The 15442-nt window shown below is 44.3% G+C and overlaps 2 protein-coding genes across 4 annotated transcripts; one reads left to right on the plus strand and one right to left on the minus strand.

Annotated features, from left to right (window-relative positions):
- The first annotated feature begins 99 nt into the window (after positions 1-99).
- On the plus strand, positions 100-13396 carry NKAPD1 (NKAP domain containing 1). 3 transcript variants are annotated; one of them, XM_055133820.1, is made up of 6 exons: positions 100-165; positions 1488-1564; positions 4246-4346; positions 7631-7780; positions 10251-10304; positions 11148-13396. In XM_055133820.1, the coding sequence occupies exons 2-6, from the start codon at positions 1496-1498 to the stop codon at positions 11656-11658; spliced, it is 885 nt and encodes a 294-aa protein (XP_054989795.1). In that variant the 5' UTR covers positions 100-165; positions 1488-1495; the 3' UTR covers positions 11659-13396. The 3 variants fall into 3 exon arrangements, with proteins under 3 accessions (XP_054989795.1, XP_054989794.1, XP_054989796.1); XM_055133819.1 differs by lacking the exon at positions 100-165 and adding an exon at positions 192-628; XM_055133821.1 differs by lacking the exon at positions 100-165 and adding an exon at positions 192-628 and having other exon boundaries at positions 11151-13396.
- A 181-nt stretch (positions 13397-13577) lies between these two features.
- TIMM8B (translocase of inner mitochondrial membrane 8 homolog B) lies at positions 13578-15435 on the minus strand. Its single transcript, XM_004604691.2, has 2 exons — positions 15279-15435; positions 13578-13974 (listed from the first exon to the last, which is right to left on the minus strand). The coding sequence occupies exons 1-2, from the start codon at positions 15360-15362 to the stop codon at positions 13807-13809; spliced, it is 252 nt and encodes an 83-aa protein (XP_004604748.1). The 5' UTR covers positions 15363-15435; the 3' UTR covers positions 13578-13806.
- Between the last annotated feature and the right edge of the window lie 7 nt (positions 15436-15442).

Consider the following 15442-nt stretch of genomic DNA (forward strand, 5'->3'; position numbering starts at 1 on the left):
ACTCCCTACCCCCACTGCCGGCGACGCCCCCCGCGCCTCCCGTCAGCGGGGACGGATTTCCCGGGAGCACCGCTTCCGGCTTGAAGGGGAAGCGGCTCCCTGCGCTCCTGGGCCGCTCCCCCCCACCCCCACCCCCACCCCCGCCACGCGAGGCTGCGGCGCACGGTATGGGTGTGTTTGTGTGTGTCTGTGTGGGGAGGGCATGCGGCGGGAAGGCGGCCGGGAGCCCCGGGAACCCGCGGGCGCGTCTGTTCTCTGGCTTCCCCCGCGCAGCTCCCGTCCAAAAACAAAATAACAACAACACTTCCTGGGGCCCGAGCGGGGGGCGTCCCGCGCGCCCAGGCCCCCGCCGCGTTCCGCGCGGGGCGAGCCTGGCCTCCGGGGCCCCGTGGCGGCAGGGCACGCTCGGCCCGGGCGGGGGAGCGGAGCGCGGCGCCGGGCAGGGGGCGAGGCCGCCGAGGCCCGGGGCCGCGGGTCGGGCGCATGACCGGTGGGAAGGCTGCGCCCTCACGGAGGACCCGGGCGAAGCGGCACGAGCTGCTCTGCGCCCCGGGTCGGAGGAGATCTTGTAATGGAGTGGTGCTTCGTCTCACACTAGCAGGATGCCCGATCTCCTCAGGATCGAGGGGTGAGTGAGCGGGGGGTGGGTGGCTTGCGCAAAGCTCATGCTTAATAACACCCTGAATAGTGGGTTTTTTATTTTTTATTTTTGGAGGCCTCTGTACCAAGTGGAGAACGCAGTCCCCCCCTGCCCCGGGGAATGTGGGGCAGGTGTCTGCGCTGGGTGTGTGCTGGCGCCCGTTTGCTTGCTGCTGTTGACACGTGTGCTCCCTGACCCTCCCAGAGCTGCCTCCGGGCTTCCTCGCGGGCAGCGTTTGGGGGATGCGGGAGCTGCCTTTCGAATCTGTTCCTGGCTTGGTCTCGGTGGCCTTGGGGCTAGCTCTGGCTTTCAAGAAATTTCATGCACGACACAGCAGTGAAAAATACCGCCTCGTAGAAGACAGCCCCTTTCTGAACACTAAAGAAATGGGTGCTGCTGACAGCTCTTGATTTTGTGCAGCATCCCAGAGTGCTGACGCGCATTCTTTTCTTTTTTGTTCCTTATCGGAGCGTGGTAGGCTTTCCCTCTTTAGTCCTTAGTTTTTAGTTTGGTTTATTTCCGAGCCACACCCGGAGGTGCTCAGGGCTTACTCCTGGTTCTGCGCTTAGGGCTTAGGGGTTCCTCCAGGTGGGACTCGAGTGGCCATCTGTTGGTGGAGTGATTGAACCCGGATTGGCCTTGTGCAAGGCAAGCAAGTGCCTTATCAGGTCTGCTACCTCTCAGGCCCCAGGACTTTTCCTTTTTAACAATGCACAAAAACTATTCTCCAGGACCTTTGACTTCTAGTTTAATCTTGTTTTCCTTATCGCATTCTCCTTTCTGACTTTGTAATAGAAGATAAGGTAATAAAGGAAATCGTTATTCGGTGTTTTTGGATTCTTTTCAGATTAAAGAATGTCCCGGGTTCCACTGGGGAAAGTTCTTCTGAGGAATGTCATCCGGCACACAGATGCTCACAATAAGGTAAGAGCTACAACCCAGTTCTTCGACAGCCCTTAATGAGGGCCACATAATGACCCATGCATCATTTTGGTACAGTTGAGAGATACAGAGGTGAATTAAGTGGATAATTACCATACAGTTTAATAAGTGCTACAGCAGAGGCTGACACAAAATACTTTAATACACTGAAGAAGAAGGAATAATGAAATCTGCATTTGGGAATTAGAAAAGGATTCATGGAATGGTTGACATTTCAATTGCTGATACTGAAATTAGTTCTTCATGAATAGGCACAAACCACTCTAGAGAGAGAACAATATGAACTAGTAAAAGGTGATAAGAAAGAGCATGATGGGTTGGGAATTGTTGCTCAGTAACGGAGCACTTGCCTTGGACATATGAGGCCCTGTATTTAATCCCTGGCATGAAGGGGGGAAAAATAATCACGAAGAACTTGGGACATAGTAAGAAATTGTGTGTGTTCCAAAGATAAGAGCTGGAACTATAGGACTGCAGTTAGGGCCTTTGCCTTGCACATGGCAGATCCTGGCAGATTTGATGCTGGCACCCAAGTCAGCCAGGAGTGAATGCTGAGTACAGATCCAGGAGTAAGTCCTGAGCACTGCTGGATGTGACCCCAAAACAAAACCAAAAAATGGAAATGTGGGGGTTGTGCCTGAAGCTGAGGTTTGAATAGAAAATTAGTTTTGGGTTATATTGTCTGGAAATTATACTTTTTCCTATAGGCAATAAGGAATCTAGCAGATGATTTTTAGTAGGGTGTGACATAGTTGAATTTATATTTTAGGAAGATGATTGTTATCTGGGTGTGAGGTAAGAAATGGAATTGGATAAAAATTTGGACTGATCAGGGGAGTTTGCAACATTCTATAAGATGATGAGGGTTTGCATGAGAGCACTGACAGTAGGTGTGAAAATGAGGCTATAGAGAGAGTATCCAAAGCATCAAGTGGCTAATTGAATAATAATGATAATTATGGAATCAGTTATAAATACATTGTGTAACTGGAGGGATAATGTGAATGATGCCATTAATTGAGGTGAGAGCAAAGGACAGGGTTTAAATGTGATGAAAAAGAAAATTTTGCTTTAGCTTTGGGAGTTTATCTTTGAAAAAGTTGATCATAAGGTGCTTACAGAATATCTGTTAGAAACTCAGGTTTTAAGGAAAGGAGAAAATGTGGGGTTACATGTAAAAATTGGAAATTATTGATATATAGGAAATGGTAGAGTCAGAATCAGAATCTGGGGATCTGGGATCTAGGGATGAGGGGCTAGGAAGGAAGAGTGTGTGAGATCGGAGAGACGAGAGATTGAATAAACGGCAACTAATCAACAACCAGCTTGGTCCTTATTCTTCCTTTGCCTGCCTATCGCAAACAGCCATCCGTATCCAGTTCATACACAGTGGCTCGAGAGCACCAAGCACCGTTGACGGGTGGTGAGAGAGCCGCCTGGAGAGCTTGCGAACACACATCTCTTCCTCGTGCATATATTTTGACACTGTACTAGCTCCGGGCTGGAGGGATAGCACAGCGGGTAGAGCATTTGCCTCGCATGCAGCCAGCCCGGGTTTGATTCCTCTGTCCCTCTTGGAGAGAGAGCCTGGCAAGCTACCGAGAGTATCCCATCTGCACGGCAAAGCCTGGCAAGCTACCTATGGCATATTCAATATGCCAAAAACAGTAACTAGTCTCACAGTGGAGATGTTACTGGTCCCCGCTCGAGCAAATTGATGAATGAGCAACGGATAACAGTGATACAGTGATACAAGAAATGGTAGACCATGTGAGATAAAATGAATTCACTGAGGAGACCATATATAATTGAAGAGGAACAATGACGCTCGTTGATTTTCTTTGGTGAACTAACAGTTCTACTCTTAGTTTGATCAGAATAATAGTATCTCCTGATAGGTTGATTGTGAGAGTATAGTTATTTTTCTGGCTCTTGTTTTTCTTTTGATGTAAGATTGTTTAAAGTTCTGTTTTTGATTTTGTTTTCATTCCACACCTGGTGGTACTTGGGACCATGTGTCATCCAGGAATTGAACCAGGGTTAGCCACATCCAAGGGAAATGCCTTAATACCTGTAATATCTTGGGGCCTCTAAGGTTCAGTGAGATGATAGAATCAAAAAACATTTTAGTAACATATTATTTGCTAATTGGAGCACAATTACAAAATTGATAGTTGTCTATGAAGGATTAAAAAGTTCTGTTGAGGGACTGGAGAGACAGTATAGCGAATAGAGTGCTTGCCTTGCTGTGGCAGACCTGGGTTCGATCCCTAATATTCCCATATTGTTCACTGTACATTGCCAAGGAATAATTGCTGAGTGCAAAGCCAGGAGTAAGTCCTGAGCATCATCAGATGTAGCCCTAAAACAAAAACAAAAAAGTTCTTTTGAGAGGCCAGGGATGTAATTTAGTGGCAGACTGCAGGCTTCAAATACATGAGGCTCTGGATTCTGTCCTCAACACTGCCATCCTTCCCAAATCCCAAATTCCTATGAGAATTTTACATATATTACATTTACTGCTTTAGACTGTTTAGCCAGTCTAGAAAACCAGAATTTGTTTCTTGGGTTCCAGATCTAGTTCAATCCAAGTGCCTTCAGTTACTTTCCTGTACTGTGTTGTTTTTAGTAACTTACTTTTATTTCCTTTTTAATAAATATAGATCCAGGAAGAATCAGATATGTGGAAAATAAGAGAATTGGAGAAACAGATGGAAGATGCATACCGGGGACCCAAAAGGAAAATGTTACCCAGTAGTTCAAGGTGAAGTAGCAGCTCTCAGAATGAAAATAATTCTCATTTTGTTCAGAATCAACAGCTTTTGTTTTGAAACAATTTACTGTGCTAAGAACAGATGAATGCAGTTTTCTGAGTTATTATTGTTGTTGTTATTATTTATTTGTGATGCAGCAGTGATTGAGGGGGGTCTCACATATCCCAGGTTGTGGTGCTTGAATATTTGGTTACGGTGCTTTCGGAAGAGTCTTGCATTTGCTTGCAGTGCTCATAGACTTGACTATTGGTGCTCACTTAATCTTCATTGTGCTAGAAGGTTGCTCACACAGGTGCTTGCTGGGGGTCACTCACCTGACTGCGCTAGTCAGGTCCATGCACTAGCCAAGATCTTGCTCTGTGCATGTGGGGTGGCACTGGGGATCTAACTCGTGGCTTGATGTTTGCAAGATAGGCGCTGTGCCACGGAGTTATCTTCAGGTCCCAGTACTGTGAGTTCTTAGCTTTCCCTCTTTGGTACTGGGCTATCTTCAGGAGCCTGTTCTGTAAGTTCTTAAGCTTTTTCTCTTCTATTAATTTAGACCCAAGCACAAAGATAATGGCTATGGTTTATATCTTTGTTTTGGGATCACACCAAGTGGTGGTAAGGGCTTACTCCTGGTTATGCTCTCAGGGATCACTCCTGCTGGGCTTGGGGCACCATATGTGGTGCCACAGACCCAACCCAGGTTGGCCACATGTAAGGCAAGTACCCCACTTGCCCCCTGCTATGCTATTTCTCTGGTCCCTACGATAAATACCATTTTTTTCCTTTTTTTTTTTGAGGGGGCTGGGTTGGGCCACACTTATCTGTGCTTAGGAGTTACTCCTGACTCTGAACTCAGGGATCACTTCTGGCAGTGCTTGGGGGACCATATGGGGTGCCAAAGATCTGATTCAAGTCAGTCTCCTGCCAGGGAAACACCCTACCCACTGTTGCTCCAGCCTGTATATCTTTGTACTTATTTGCAGTGGGGAAATTAAAAAATTTTGCCTAAACAGTTTTAATATTTAGGATTCAATGTTTGGGGCCAGAGAGGAAGTACAGCAGCTAGGGCGCTTGCCTTGCACCTAGGTTTGATGCATCATATATGGTCCCTGAGCCTGCCAGGACCAATCCTGAGCATAGCAGTGTGTAGCCCCAGAACAAAACAAAAGAATTCTATGGATTCTGACCCCATTTGGTGGCTTTTAACTTAGGGTTTTCCACAGATCCTTTCATATTAGTTATTTGAGCGTGCGTATGAATAGTTACGTAGGCTTAGTTGTTTTACCAGTGAAAGTATAGGAATTTTGCAGTAATTGGGAACTTCTCTTGGACTTTTTTGTGCCTGTTAAAATAATAGTGCTAATACAATGCTAGTGTTTGTTTGGGGGCTACATCACATAGTACTTAGAAACTACTCTCAGATAAGTGCTTGGGGGTAATTACTTGGTTACCAGCCAGCACCAAATGGTCCCCTTGGTTCAGGACTGGGATATTGGTTCAGGGGACCATTTGGTGCTGGAGATCGAATTCAGGCCTCTTGCAGGCTGCATGTAAAGCGTATTGAGATATCTCTACAGTCCACATAATGCTGAGGCTTTTTTTTTGTTTTTTGAGGGAAGGTGGTTTTAGGCCAGACTTGGCTATGCTCAGGGCTCTGCATTCAGGGATCACTCTTGGTGGTATTATGGTGTGCTGAGTATGGAAACCAGTTGGCCACATGGAAAGCAAGTGCCTTACCGATTGCATTATTGCTCTGGCCCCAGTTCTTTTGTTTTTCTGGGAGTATATCTGGCAGTGCTCAGAGACTGTATGTAGTGCCAGGTTTGAACCAGAGTAAGTACCTCAACCCCTGTATAAAGCCTGCTTGGGAAATCAGTAGTTAATAGTGAGATATTTTAGGGGAATGAGTGTGCTGTGAAGTGTGTGGTCTTGTGAAATATGACTGGTTGTGAGTAAATGACATAAGTCAGGAATTGATGTCAGTGGTAGGGAGACAGAGTCTTAAAATTAAAGTAAATATCTTTCATTTCGGGTTTTTTTTTTTGGGGGAGGGGGCCCGCACCTGGTGGTGTTCAGGACTTGCTCCTGGCTTTACATTTCTGGATCATTCCTGGTGGGGCTTGAGGGAAACGTGTGGGATGCTGGTGATCTAGTGATTGAACCTTGCTCAGCCATGTGCAAGGCCAGCACACTTTTCACTGTGCTATCTCTCCAGCACCACTCCCCCCCCTTGTTTTTAAGATGGTCCTTTGAGAATTTTGAAATACAGATAGTATAGCTGATGGTTTGTGGTGTTTGTTCAATTCCAAATGATAATTCCAAGAATAGAATACTCTCAGAGTAAGTTATTAATTCTGGTCATGGTAAATAAGTCTTTCTCTTTATGGCAGGTAGTCTGATTATCTCACTTGTTTATAATCAGATTAATTGATTGATTAGACTACCTTGTAAGTACAGGCTGTATTAATGGTTCCCAGCAGTTTTTCTGCCCCAACATTCTCAAGAATTAGGCCTTGCTCCCACTATTACCATGATCTCATTAAAGCAGTTTGCTGTTGCTGGATTTTGGGGAATGGAGTATAATTCACAATCTTCAGGGTAGTTTGAAGTATCTGCAGTTGTGATTATGTTCTGTTTTTTTCTTTGTGTTGCCTCCTAGTTGAAAACAGTAATCTATAGCATTTCACAGTTCAGAAGTTACATTGTGCACTGCAGCAGGATAGACATGGTCAGATTTTCACTGGACAGCTCTGCAAATCTATAGAGAAGAACCAATCGTGTTGTGTTTTGTTTTTTTGTTGGAGGGAGGTACGGGCTACTTCCAACTTGGGAGGTCATGCTCAACAGATCAGACAGTGCCAGGGATTGGTCCCAGACCTCCCACACATAAATCGTGTGCTCCTCTTCTTTTGAGTGACCTGTCAGCTCCAGAACATGTCTTTTGTATAATTTTTGTTTTTGGCCACATGTGGCAGTATTTAGGAATCACTCCTGGCAGTGCTCAATACTTCATTCTCCACTTCTCAGCATCACACATACAGAGAAGACACGCTGACTCATATATAAATCATACCCAGGATTGAATTAGGGTTGGTCATGTGTAAGACAAGTGCCTTAACCTCTGTACTATCTCTCTGGCGCCTGTAATTTTTTTTTTTAACTGTAGCAAATTGCTGTGTTTTCCCTTTAAGCTTGTTTATTTAATGTTATGCATAATATTCCATAAAGAAACTTCAGAAATTGCTTATAAATTTAAATCTTTTTTTTTTTTTTTTAAATCTTATAGCCGGATGCGTAGTGATGGTTTTGATGAAGAAAGCCAGAGAGACTATTGGAGGCCAAAAAATGACATTTCCAGGACATTGGAGGATGATTTTCTTAAGGTTAAATCCTGGAACAAGAAGTTATATGATTATGAATCTAACATGCCAGACAGGTTTGTGGTTAAATTCTTTTGACCAAAAATGATATGTATCCTGAGAATGTATACTTTAATAAAGGTGTTTGGGATGTAGTGCAGCGGCAGAGCATTTGTCTTGTCTTCATAGTGAGTCAATTCCTGGCACTACAAAAAATTTTAAAAATTAAAAGTGAAAAATTAAATATCCCAGTCCAGAGAGAGAACTCCATAGTTTGAGTGCTTACATTGTATAGCAGATGTACAGGTGTGTTTCTAGACATGGCATGGTTTCTGAGCACTTCCAAGGTGTAACCCAAAAGCAAAAAATGAAATATTCTATGAAATATTCTGTACAGCATAGGTCTAGCGTGTTATGAGGCCCTGAGTTCTATCCTCAGCATCACACATATTGAGAAGACATGCTGATTCAAAAGAAAAAATATTAAGTGAAATATCCCATGGAACGAATACCTAACATGGTATGAGGCCCTGGAGATCAAAGCATCACATAGATCTGCACACCCACACAGCCACACCCACATACCCTGGAGATCAAAGCATTGCACAGGTGTGTATGCACGAGTGCGCACACACACAGGAGATCAGAGCATCACATAGGTACACGTGCACACACACATGCACACCCACACACCCCATAGATCAAAGCATCTCACAGGTGCGCATACACACACACACACACACACACAGAGGAGATCAAGGTGTCACACATAAACACCAAGATCAAAGCATCATACACACATACCTCTAAACACTCTTCTTCAAAAACTTGTACACAAATTTTTCTTAGTGTCTCACATATACATATATCCCTCCATATGAACAATTAAGAATTCATAATGGCCAAGAATTAGAAACCCCAGTGTCTCTGCTGATGAATGTAGAAACAAAATATGGTATATCCATAATCTGGAATGTTACTTATCAAAGTAAAGTACTGATAGATGCTACAATATTGGTGAATCTAAACATTATGCTAGGTAAAAAGGCTAGAGAATCCACTTGGTCTTTAGGCTACTCTCGGTGATGTTGAGGACCATTAGATGCTGGGGATTAGCTCCTACAAAACTACTTTATATGATTCTGTTTATGTGGTATATTCAGAATATAGAGACAGTATATAGATTAGTGGTTGCTGTGGGCTACAGATGAGGGTTTGATGAATCATTTCTGCAAGTAACCTCTTTTTAGGGTAATGAAAATGTTCTCCAATTAGTGGTTATGACAGCAGGGATTTTTTTGGAAGTGGGAGTGGGTCATACATGACAGTGATCAGGTCTTCCTCTTGGATCTGTGCTCAGGAATCACTCTGGTGGGGCTTGAGGGATCATATGGAGTGCCAGGGTTGAACCCAGGTTGGTCACATGCAAGGCAAGTAAGTGCCCTACCTGCAGTATTATCCCTCTGGCCCTAAAGGGTTATTTTTTAAAAAATGAATGGTCTTAGATATTATGATGTTGTGAATTTTTTTTTTGTTTTTTTTGAATTTGGGAGCTCAGAGCTTGATTCCTGGCTCTGTGCTCAGGGATCACTCCTCAGGGAGCTGTCTGTGGAGTCAGGAATTGAACCTAAATTAGCTGTTTGCAACTGAAGCACCCTACCCACCGGCCTGTCCCACTGGACTATCTCCTTGGCCCCTATGAAATGTTTTGGAGAAGTGCTTAACAGCTACAAACTAGTGTAGGTGTGCTTTAGTGTTTTTTTTGTTTGTTTTTATTTTTGTTTTTGGGCCACACTCAGCTGTTGGCTTTTGGCGGGCTCGGGGGACCATATGGGGTGCTGGGGATGGAAGCTTGGTTGGCTGTGTGTAAGGCAAGTTTTACAAATGGTCAAAGGAATTCTTGGTGTTGAAAATGACTGTGCATCGTTACTGCTCTAGGTGGCTGGAGTGATAGTACAGCAAGTAGTGTTGAAAATGACTATGCATCGTTACTGCTCTAGGTGGCTGGAGTGATAGTACAGCAAGTACAGCTTTTGCCTTGCACATAGCCAGCATGGATTCGATCCCTGGCATGCCATATAGTCTCTGAGCAAACTGGGAGTGATCCCTGCCTGAGCACAGCCAGGTGTGCCCTTCTCTCCCCCTACCCCCCCAAAAAGTTACTGAGCTATAATATGGGGTTGACTCTTATCAAGCAGTGCTCAGAAGACCCTGAGACCTTCTCTTGGTGGTTCTCAGCCAGCTGATCTGGTGACTCAATGCAGGAGCTTTGTATGATGCTCCATAGGTCTTATGGTGCCAGGGACCTATGCACCCTGCTGGTGCTGAGGCAGGGCTGCGCCTGCCATGTTTGGGGGACGGTGTGATACTGGGATCACACTGAGGTTGGCTGCAAGTAAGGCATGCACCTTAACCCTTGTACTATTTCTCTGACTCCCCTATTTTCGGTGTTGTGTGGGTCTGTGAGTATGTACTCCTAGGTTTTGCCTAATTTGTTTTAATTTTCAAAAATACATTCAGTACTTTAACAATACATATATCTTACAGATGGGGTCACAGTGGCTATAAAGAGTTATACCCTGAAGAATTTGAAACAGACAGGTAAGGCAAATTCCCTTACTGAATAAAAAGAAACATACATAAAATCTGAACTGTAAAATGAGTTACTAGTGTTTATTAGGGATAGAACTACGAATTCCCACAAATTTCCATTTTAAAAATGTAACCAGGCTAGGATATAGCTCAGTAGAGCACTTGACTTGTATATGTGAGATCTTAGGTCTGATCTTTAGCATTGCAAAAAGAAAAACAAACTCAAGTAACCAGACTTATTTGGGAAACTGTATTTTGCTTTTTCTCTGATTGTTTGGTATATCTGTAGCACTGAAGATGTGTGTGTATGTGTGTGTGGGGGGGCAACAACCAGCGATACTTGAGGTTACCCTTGGTTCTGGTATCAGGAATCATTCTTGACATTGCTTGGGGGAACCATATGGGATGCCAGGGATTGAACCTGTGTTGGCCATGTGCAAGGCAAATGCCCTACCTGCCATACTATTTCTCCAGCCCTGTACTTAAGATTTTTTTTTTCTGTTCTTTTTTGTCATACCCAGCAATGCATAGGGGTTACTCCCGGCTCGTGCACTCAGTAATTACTCCTGGCAGTGCTCAGGGGACCATATGGGATGCAGGGAATTGAACTGGGGTCGGCCCCATGCAGAGAAAATGCCCTACTCACTGTGCTGTTGCTCCGCCCCTGCACTTAGATGTTTTATATATTATATTACATCCATTAACTTGGTATGGAGAATTAGAATTTTTATTTTCATTTTAAAGATGAAGATGAAAACTCAAGAGAAAAAAATTTCATGCTGTGTCCAGGCTCTGATTTAAAATTAAGATTAAAATATTTGTTTTCTAAAGTGGTTCCTATTTTTTTATTAGTAGTGACCAGCAAGATATTGCCAATGGGAAAAAAACATCTCCCCAGGTAAAATCATCTACTCATGAATCTCACAGACACAAGAAGTCAAAGAAATCCCACAAGAAAAAGCAAAAAAAGAAGTCACACAAAAAACAGAAGAAAAGCAAGAAGGAAGCCACAGATACAATAGCAGACTCTTCAAGTGAATTCTCAGAAGAAACTGGGGCTTCTAGTACCAGGAAAAGAAAGCAGTCACATAAGCGCAAGAAAAAATCCAGGAAAAAGTCTCTCAAAAAGTCTGCGTCTGCTCAGTTAGAAGCAGAAAATGACTCTTCACGGTCAGCTGATTCTGCATCTAGCAGTTCTGAGGAAAGCGAGGAAAGAGACACTAAAAAAACCAAAAGGAAAAAGAGAGAGAAAAAAGTCCACACCCCTGTCATTAACAGTGAAATGCAGGAGAGGACAAATAAACGCACAAATTGGAAAGTGGCTACAGATGAAAGGTCTGATGAGAGTTCAGAGGATGACTGACTGAGCCAAGAAAGGTGCTTATTTATCCCCAGGACTTGGTATCTACAGCTTGGAGTTTTGCCAATGACTCTTGCTCAGTACATGACACCCGAGGTTAGAGGTGTCCTGTGCTGTCTATGTTCTTTCTAACAGACTTCTATTTTCACCTGTTAAACTTGATCTTTTATTGTTAATAGGGAATCTTGTATTTTGTTATGAAGGTTTCTTGAAGAGATTATTTTTTTGCAACTAATCACATTTAGTGCAGAGTGCATATACAGCAAAATTAGAAAGACCCGGAAAGCTGAATCTTGTTAATGACCTGGGTACACCAATTGGAACATTGGATTTGGGGAAAGTTCTGGGATCAAGAGATGGCCCGAAATCAGTGCTTTGTGGAATAGCCTAAGGGAACATCTCTTTTACCTATTGATAGTTAGGTGCCACAACTTGACCTCAGCCTTGGTGCTTTGACCTTTCTGTATTTTGGCCCCACACATGTAATTCAGGTTTTAATGATGAGTATAACAAAAATCAACTGCTGTTAGAAAAGACGTGGGTTTTGTTAAATTTCCCTGCTGGACAGGACTGTGGCTACACTCTGTATAGCCCTAAATATGGCAGGCTAATGGGATAGTAACTAGTTTTCTAGTTCCATTGCTATATGTTACTTGTGGATTTGGGTTCAAAATTACTTCCTCAGTTATCCTCAAAGGGGGAGAGTTAGGAATTAGTTGAAGGGGTGCTCTGAACAGGATTCAGGGCAGCAGCTGTCATTTAAATGTCTTCTTCCTTGTTCATTTCTAAATTTATTAATGAACTTAGATTTCCCCTGAAACTTAAGTTTAAAGAAATCCCAAATGAAACGGGCTTCTCAGGGACATACCTACTTCCCTATCTGCCTTTGGACTAAATCTTCAAGCAGCAACTATCATTATTCCCACTTGCCGTGTATTGTGATCCTTCTGATGTTGGTTCTCAAGACACCAAAGTACCACTGAACAAAGGCTGCAAAACTCATCAAAGTTTTCCTTATGGCAGAAAATCCAAGTCACATTCTCCCTTGGTGTCACTTCATGGACTGAGTGAAAACTTAAGATTCCGGTTTTTCTAACTGGTTATGAGGTCTGGAGTAGTAAACCTCCCTTGCCTCACTCTCCCCAAGTATAATACCGAAACGCTTCAATGTAGTATGATGGTGTAAGACATCAGCACAATTTTAAATCTAAAAATATTCCATGAAGTGGCAATATTTTACTGTTCTGCTAAATTTGTTCTTTGTAGAATACTTGGTTGGTAAAGGTTACTTATCCTTTGATTACGAGCAGGTGCTACCTTTGGGTATATTTATTTGAAATGTTAATACTTTGGTACCCAGTTGTCAGTGTTCCATGGTTTGTCTACTTACCTTTGGGATTAGCAGAGGCCAAAAGGAAGAACAGTTTATATATACTACCTCTTAACCTACCTAAAGCTTTTGTTCTTAGAACAAGTAAAATCTTTGTTGAAAGGAGTTTTCAACATGTATTTTTTAGCGATGTTCCTTTGCTAATACTGACTCTAAGCACAGACTTAGGAAGATGGGCCATTGGAACAAGGAATGTTCTGGAAGTGGGTTCTCTTTGGGTCTGGACTTCCCTTTCCTCCCATATTAGCAGGCCTAGCTCTTTCCCAGCAAGTATACACAATGCTTGTTTTCCCCTCCATGTTTATCTTTTCTTGGTCATATATAAGCAATAAAGCTGTTTTCTGTTCTTCATCTTTCTCAATCCCCTCTGTCTTAGGTCAAGGTTCTAATGGTTATATCGGGCCCTTTGTGTTTACATGGCACTTTACAACAAAAGAATTCCTTTTTGCACTTTTGGCCCCAAATTATATATTCCTATTGTTCCTGCCAAACCAGAGACCTTTATTAAATCCCAAATTATGATAAAACAAACTGGAGAATTCACATTTATTGAATGATGGGTTACAACCTGGAATTTCTGGATTCCAAATAAATAAATTTCACTTTTTAATATTTGATACGGTACTTTTTAGTGCCAATAGGCTTAAGTAACTAACAGCCTAAAGTTGACCAGACAGCAGAATGATGACCTTGCTCCATTTCTCCTTCAGTTGCTTGGTAATAAGTCCTTTGAAGCATCTGTCATTCTCCCAGGTGATGGCCTACTGACCTCCTTTCTGTACAATCTGGGCAAACCGACTAGTAATAGCAAGAGTAGTGTCAATGAAGCGATCCACACAGCTTGAGAGACAATTTTCAGTGCGAGAATCCAGACGGCTTCCTGGTTTATCCACACATTTATCCCAACATAGTTCCATGAAGTGATGCACCTAAGAAGAAGAAGAAAAAGACCATTGGAAACTGATAACTGCTTTCCTTATTTTCTTCCTATTTTCCAGCATCTGACTAAAGGTTCTTTCATTTGACGAACCTTTCTTCATTTCTTAATTATTCACCTGTGTGGACCAGAGTCTCAACCATATCTTGTCTATTTTTCTTTTTGGGGGTCTACATCCAGAGATGCACAGGAATCACTACTGTTTGTGCTTGAGGGATGACCATAGGGGATGTCACGTACAAACAGTGCCCTACCCACGGTACTATCTCTCTGGCCCTTGTCTATCTTTCTAATATTTTCTAATTAAAATATTTTCCATCAAGAAATCCATGTTTGCTTAACACTAATTTCTTCACTGGCCAATCACGGCATTCCCTTAATCACCAACACTGGACTATCAATGAAATCTCTATCCAATTTGACTCCTAGTAATACTCATGCCATTCTAAAAATTTTTCCCCCCATTCCTCTGTAGAGTTTATTCCTTCCCACCCCGGGTCGGGGTGTGGGGAGGGCACAAACTGCGGTGCTTGGGAATCCAGCGTGGGTGGGCCCTGTGCAAGGCAAATGCTTCAATCTGTTAACTCGCAGGTCCCACAGTTCTTAACCTTAGGTGGGGAGGGGAAGGTCATGAGCACATTTGCGAAACCGGTAAGGATCACGGGGTAATGCACCCACCCGCACAGTTTCATCACGTCAGGGCCAAATTTCGAACCAGGGTGCTAGGCAACGCCCCCGCCCGGGCCGAGAAAACCCGGCGTGTGCGCGGGCACTGCCACTGGCCTCCACTTCGGGCGGCGGGGCCCTAGGCATTCGGGCAAACCTTTCCAGGGTTCTGAACGCGGTGGATCACCCCCATCTCACAGGCGGACTTGACTGCCCAAGGTCACGCGGGGTTCCGGCCTTGCTTAAGGGGCTCCATCGTCTAGTTCTAAACAAACACACATTCCCCATTCCGGTTCGCCCGCAACATCGTCTTCACTTTATCGCGCAGGATTCAGTCCTGCGAGGCGGCGAGCGACCCGAGGTGGAGGCGGCCTGGAGGAGACACAGGCAGGGTTAGAGCCCAGCAGTCCGCTCCGGGGGAGTGGGGGTGCCAGCGGCCCAACTGCCGGGAGGTGCGGGGCCCAAGTCTCCGTTTTTCACCTTCCCTTCCCCAAGGCCGGGCGAGCTGAACGGCCACCCACGGCAGGACACCGGAGCTCGTCTCCGGGGAGGGGAAGCGGGCATCGGACTGCTCCGTGGGTGCCCGCGACCTGGACTTCACCCTCCTTTCCCTGGCCCCGGACTCCATACCTGTGCCGTGAACTGCGCCTTCTGTTGTTCGGCCGCTACTAAGCGCTGCAATTCCGCCTCGTCCGCCTCTCCCAGCTCCGCCATTGTCCGCGTCGGCCCGAAATCTAGCCAGCGAGTGTACGCACGCGCAACGACGCGCGCGACCTGACTTCCGGTACGTTTGG

Source organism: Sorex araneus, chromosome 3, assembly GCF_027595985.1.
Source record: "Sorex araneus isolate mSorAra2 chromosome 3, mSorAra2.pri, whole genome shotgun sequence".
NCBI classification, from domain to species: domain Eukaryota; kingdom Metazoa; phylum Chordata; class Mammalia; order Eulipotyphla; family Soricidae; genus Sorex; species Sorex araneus.